The sequence below is a fragment of the Dipodomys merriami genome, unplaced genomic scaffold (genome assembly GCF_024711535.1).
Source record: "Dipodomys merriami isolate MVZ:Mamm:240054 unplaced genomic scaffold, mDipMer1.0.p SCAF_12, whole genome shotgun sequence".
Lineage (NCBI taxonomy): Eukaryota > Metazoa > Chordata > Mammalia > Rodentia > Heteromyidae > Dipodomys > Dipodomys merriami.
In genome coordinates, this window is record NW_027202493.1 from 14,594,323 (window position 1) to 14,600,322 (window position 6,000).

The following is a 6,000-nucleotide window of genomic DNA, read 5'->3' on the forward strand; positions in this document are numbered from 1 at the left end:
AGATCTTATTTTGCTCACTTTTGTAGTTCTAGAACTTGCCCTGGCTGTTATATAGATATTCATGTATGAACTATATAGTAAGAATGTGTGATATTTTAAAAAATCTATCCCAGAAGTGATAACCAGGTACCTATTTTCTTTTAGCTTTAACTCGATTATTTAGAAAGTCAACCATATCTCAATCTGTGAATTAGGAATACTGATTCTTGCCTCTCTGTTCCACACAAACTTTTGTAAGGATCAATTAGGATGATAGAAGTGAAAACATTTTGTCAACTACAATGCATCAATGGCCAATGTTTGAAGTCCTTTGCACAGTACGGACATAGATCGGTTATTAAATCCAAATGTCATCTTAACCTAGTTCAGTTGCTAAAGATATTAAAACCCATCATATTCTCCTTAAAGGTATTCAATATTCCATTTATCTATGGTTCCTATGATTGTCCTTTAAAAAAAATTTTTTTTAATTACTGAGGTTTGAATTCAGGGCCTTGCACTTGCTAAGCACTCTACCAACTGAGCCAAGCTCCCAGAACTTTATTGCTTTATTTTGGGGAGCCTGGTCTGATTTAACCTTCCTAACCAGTGCCTCACCCACAGCTAAGATCACAGACACACATATCTGATTACTGATTGAGATGAGGTCTCTTTGCTAGACTGACGTCAAACTAAGACCCTCTTATTCTCCCAGCAAGTGGCCAGCAAGTAGCTGGGATTACACATGTGGACGATTGTGTTACACCTTCGTCTTTGTGTAACTGTAACTGCAGTACTTACACTTCATTAACCTAGGCCAACATGTTACCACTAACATGTGTGAACTAGAATGAAGATGTAACCTTTAGAGAAATCTTCAGTAGAAATAGAGGAGTTAAATCATAAGGTTAGAGGACAATTTCAGCTAAGTCATTTTCAAGGTAGACCACATTTTAAAATATTTTAGTATTTTCTGGGAACTTATTCTGAAGGAGGCACCTTTAGAATCGTTTTACTTTTCTGCCTCATTTAATTCTCACAAGCAACATAAAAGCAGAGACTATGCTCACTTTTCCGATAAGGAATCCACCACACAGCTGTTAGGTAACATGCCCAAGGTCAAAGATAGTGGAGGACTATACTGGGATTCATACCCAGATTCTGCTTGAGGCTCCCAGAGCTTTCACTGCACTCGGCATCTGTATCTCTAGTTGCCTCAGTTTCCTTCAACTTAACAGTACCCAGCAGGATTCTCTGAGGGGATGAAATGACTCAAAGAATGCAAAAGCACTGGGGAACAGTTGATTACTAATGTTGAAGACAAAAACATTCTCTCTAGGACATTCTTTTCCAAACAATTCTAACTGTAAATGATACTGTTCCGTTGTGTTCTTTGGCAGAATAAGGTGAATATGCAAGGTAAGCAGTGTAAAACTTCATTAAGAACAAAAAGCCAGTATTACATAGTGGGATTATTTCAGCAGACTACAGGATAAAGATTCAATGCAGAAAAAACTTTTACATAATATCCTTGGATACCAAAAAGTATTTCATAACTTTATGAAACATCTGAGAGTTAATGCCAAAGGATCAATGGATTAAATGTTATCTAAATATATTTTAATGCAACAGAAACTTACGTAATCCAATGGGAAACTCCTCATTTTGGCAAAGGTTTTCTAGCTTTCCTTTTCTATTAGCAGGGATAAGTTTGGATCTATGTGGGCTAACTGTAGACCAGATTTTTTTCTATTTAATAGTATTGGTTTTTTTCTTCCCCACAAGAAATGTAGGAAGAAATTAACAGTGAGATCTTTTCATTATCAATGACATCTTCAATAACTACAATTGTACAATTATATAAACACATTTCAAATATCTACTGCAAACGAGCTAATAATTGTACAAATAAATTTATGACTCTTTTGCCAATAACCGTAGGGTTGGTTTGTTTCTGCAGCACAGACAATCGAACCCACAGCTTTGTGTATGTATGCTAGGCAAGTGCTCAATCATTTAGCATTACCCCCATCCCTAGTTATGCCCATAAATTATAAAACACAAAATCTGCCCTTTACCAGCACTGTTCAGTGCTAAGATATTTTTACTTCAAAAGAAGAATGCAAAGGTAAAAAATAGTTACCCTCAGTAGTGCTATCTATACTTGGAAACCTACTCCAAGTATGGATTTGTTTTTTTTTGTCAGTCACAGGGCTTGAACTCTGGGCCTGAATGCTGTCCCGCAGCTCTTCAGCTTAAGACAAGTGCTCGGTACTACCACTTGAGCCACAGTGCCACTTCTGGTTTTCTGAGTGGTTTATTGGAGATGAGTCTCATAGACTTTCCTGCCTGAGCTGGCTTTGAACCTCAATCCTCAGATCTCAGCCTCCTGAGTATTTAGGATTACAGGCATGAGCCACCTGTGTGTGCCAAGCTTGGAATTGGGGGGGGGGGGCATCGGTTGTGGGGCTTGAACTCTGGGCCTGGGCTGTCCCTCAGCTCTTCAGCTCAAGGCTGGTGCTCTACCACTTGAGCCACAGTGCCATTTCCGGCTTTTTCTGCATATGTGGTGCTGAGGAATTGAACCCAGGGCCTCATGCATGCAAGGCAAGCTCTCTACCACTAAGCCACCTTCCCATCCCCCTGGAATTCATTTTTAAAAGAATTACAAATCAGGAAAAAATAAGGCAACGAAGTTAAAAGACTTGACTTCTAGTTCTGCAAGAGCAGGATTAAATAGGTTAGTGGGCAGAATCTCCATGTGTAATCTATGCAAACAGAACAGAATAGAGTTAATCTGTCACAGACTTTGTTAATAAAACAATCTTAAAATATTTTCATTGAATATTGTTAGGCCTTAACTACTCAAATGTGCTTGCTCACTGCTCTCCCATGGCCTAGGACCCAAATTATTGTGAATCATCTAAGATCAAATAACTGCATAGTAAAAGTAACTGCCAAATAGAGTAAGTTTTTATTCTGTCATTAAGTTTTATTTTGTTATAAGCTACGAAAGCAGGATGAACAGTAGACAATGGATCAACATACAGAAGGAAACACAGTTGTCTGTAAAGTCACTGCTGTCTAGCTCCAGTTGCCTCACTAGGAGGAGACATGGCAGTCACAGGGTGGTTGGTACAGACAAGTCCATCTTCTTCACTTTTAGAGAGCTAGAGTTATCTGTACCACAGCTCTAGAGTCCCAACTAGTTTTCCTTCTGAGTTCATTTTTATCATTATTTCTCAAAAGGTATTAAAATGAAAATATACCAGATTTGTGCTTGGAACTTATTATTACATGAATGTGAGTGAAAGACCCACAAGATGACACTATGAATTTCAGTAGCTGACAAATGTATTACCTAAACTTAGTATACAGTTTAGGCGTTCTTCAGCAGTAGTTTCACAAGAACTATTTCACAGCAAAAACACAACAACTTTAAATACCCTTAACACAAGGCTTATTAATAAAATGTTAAGGGTTATCAACAATAACGCTATGGACATTTGGGGCCTGATAATTCTGATAAGCAACTGACTTGTCCCGTGCATTGTGGAATGCTTAGCAGCATCCCCAATAGAGCCACTACATGTCTGGACCTTAGCACAGCCCCATGAAGTGGGGCAACCAAAAAGCCTCAAAAAGTTGCACTAGATAAGGTCCTGGGGGCGGGGGTGGAGGTGGTGGTGGTGGCAAAAGTCCCCTGATTTAAAGCACAACTCTTTATTTGCCCAAGTTTGACATCACCCTTCTTTGACAACGCCATCCAACTTACGAAAATTGTTAACCTGGGGTTAGCAGGCCAAAGCTGCCTCTTCTCCAAGAGGAAGAAACAGACGAAAAGACCTACAAAAGCTTCTCTTAAGACTTGATGATCGGGCTGGGAAGATGGGCTGGGAAGGTGGCTCAGTGGTAGAGCATGCTTGCCTTGCATGCATGAGGCCCTGGGTTCAATTTCTCAGCACCACATAAGCAGGGGAAAAAAATGCCGTTGGTAAGACTTGACGATCATGAATCCTTAGGCACAACAACAGCGTAGCAAACACTCTGGACCAGATACCAACCACCTTTACATCCCGACAAAACCTACGGTGCGTTCAAAAGTGAGCTCCTAAGTCTTGTATAAAGTTATTGTTCCAAACTGGCAGGCTGAAACTTCTGAAAAGGAACCAAGACTGAAGTCATCTGCCAGGTAGCAGCTGCCCCCCACCCTCCGGCCAGTTCCCACACCTCTGGGGAAGCAGGGTGGCCGACGGGGCCTCCCTCCGGTGCCGGGTGCCCGCGCCGATCTCCCGCCACGCCCACCGGACGTCACCCGTTACACAACGCCCCCCCACCCCAGCTTATGCAATTCTGCCCTCCCGCGGCTTCCAATTGCCCGGGTGACTTTCGGGCGAGATGAAGGTAGACGCGGTCCGCCCCAGTGGGTTGGGGGGAGTCTTCCCCTGCCCGGGCTGTGGTCCTCCGCGACGAACCCGGCCGGATCGGAGAGGGGGGGGTGGGGGGGAGTCAGTTACAGAACGCGCGCGGGCTGACCCGCTCCCCACCCGTCCCGCGCCCGCCGGCCTCGCACCGGGTCATTCGCTGCGCGCCCGGTGCGCGCGCACGCGCCCGTCAACCGCGGCCGAGGGAACCCCGAGTCCGTGCGCCCCTCCCCGCGCCGCGTCACAGCCCGCTCCTGGGGCGATCCCCATTGTGACCGCAGAACCCCACGGCGCCGCCCCTTCCCGCATCTCCCCCCCCTACTCTCACCCCACCCAGCACACCGCATCCCCAAGAACCCGATCTCACGGAGGTCCCCGACACCCGCGTGGCCCCGGGGAAGCCGAGCGGCGCCGGGTGACCGGGCCGTCGGGGACACGGAGGGTGGGGTCGTGGTTCGGGCCCGCGCCGCGCCCCGCGTCACCTGCTCGTAGCGCCTCGCAGGCGGCGGCCAGGGCCTCCCGGTAACGTCCCTGGTGCAGCAGCTCCCCGAGGCGGCCGGCCGCCCGCGCCCGCTCGCGCTGGCCCGGGAACCACTTCTCGGCCAGGTGGTTGAGGACGACGCTGGTTCGGAAGTCGGACGCGGCGATGGCGGCGGCGGCGGCCAGAGGCGGCGGCCGCGGGCCGGGGGTGCTCGCGGCATCCGGAGCGCTCGGGGCGGCGGCGGCGGCGGCGGGCGGCAGCCGGTCCCGGCACAGGCGGCAGCGGGCGCGCAGCTCTCTCCGCAGGCAGCGGCGGCAGTAGCTGTGGCCACAGGGCACGGTCACCGGCTCGCTGAGGAAGCCGCGGCAGCCCAGGCAGCTGAGCAGCCCGCCGGCGCCCGCGGCCGGGGCGGCGCTCCAGCCCAGCCCGTGGCGGAGCCGGTAGTGGAAGACCAGGCAGTCCACCAGGGCGCCCAGGCACTCGGGCCTGGCCGGGGCCCCGCGGCGCAGCGCCGCCGCGTACGCCTCCAGCGCTCCCTTCAGGTGGCCCTCCAGCGCCAGCAGCTCGCCGCGGCGGAGCAGCAGCTCCCAGCGCCCCGGCTCGGCGGCCGCGCGCTCCAGCCGGTCGTCGCCGCCGCCGCCGCCGCCGCCCACTTCCCACAACCGGCCCCGGCTCCGTGGCCCGGGGGCCATCTGCTGACTCCTTCCCGGGGAACCCCTCGCCACGGCCGAAGAAGACATGGTCCGCGGAGCACTGCTCCGCCGCCCGCCGCCGCCGCCGCCGCCGCCACAGTCCCGGAGCCTCCGGGGCGCGCGGCTCTGCACGCGGCCGGCGAGCAGGGGGGCGTGGCGCGCAGACATGGCGGGGCGGCGCGCGCCCGGGAAGCCCCGGGGGCGGGGCCTGGCGAGGGGCGGGGCTCGGCGGCGAGGGGCGGGGCCCGAGCCCGCAACCGCGCCCCGGGACTCCTCCGACGCCGCCCGCGGCCCAGTTCCAGGGAAGTGGACCGCCGGGCCCCGCCCCTCCCGAGCCCCTCCTGGCAAGAGACGCGGGGGTCAGATGATCCCCCAGCGGGGCTCTAATTGGCTTCTCTGGAAAGGAGGGCAAGGCTTGTCACTG

General features: G+C 51.1%; 1 protein-coding gene across 1 annotated transcript in view; it reads right to left on the reverse strand.

Moving 5' to 3' along the window:
* Positions 1 to 5,624, reverse strand: part of Lonrf1 (LON peptidase N-terminal domain and ring finger 1) — a 42,143-nt gene extending 36,519 nt beyond the window's left edge. The window contains exon 1 of the mRNA XM_070016277.1: positions 4,886 to 5,624. Within this exon, the coding sequence (XP_069872378.1) occupies positions 4,886 to 5,624 (739 nt within the window). The remainder of the gene's footprint in view (positions 1 to 4,885) is intronic.
* Between the last annotated feature and the right edge of the window lie 376 nt (positions 5,625 to 6,000).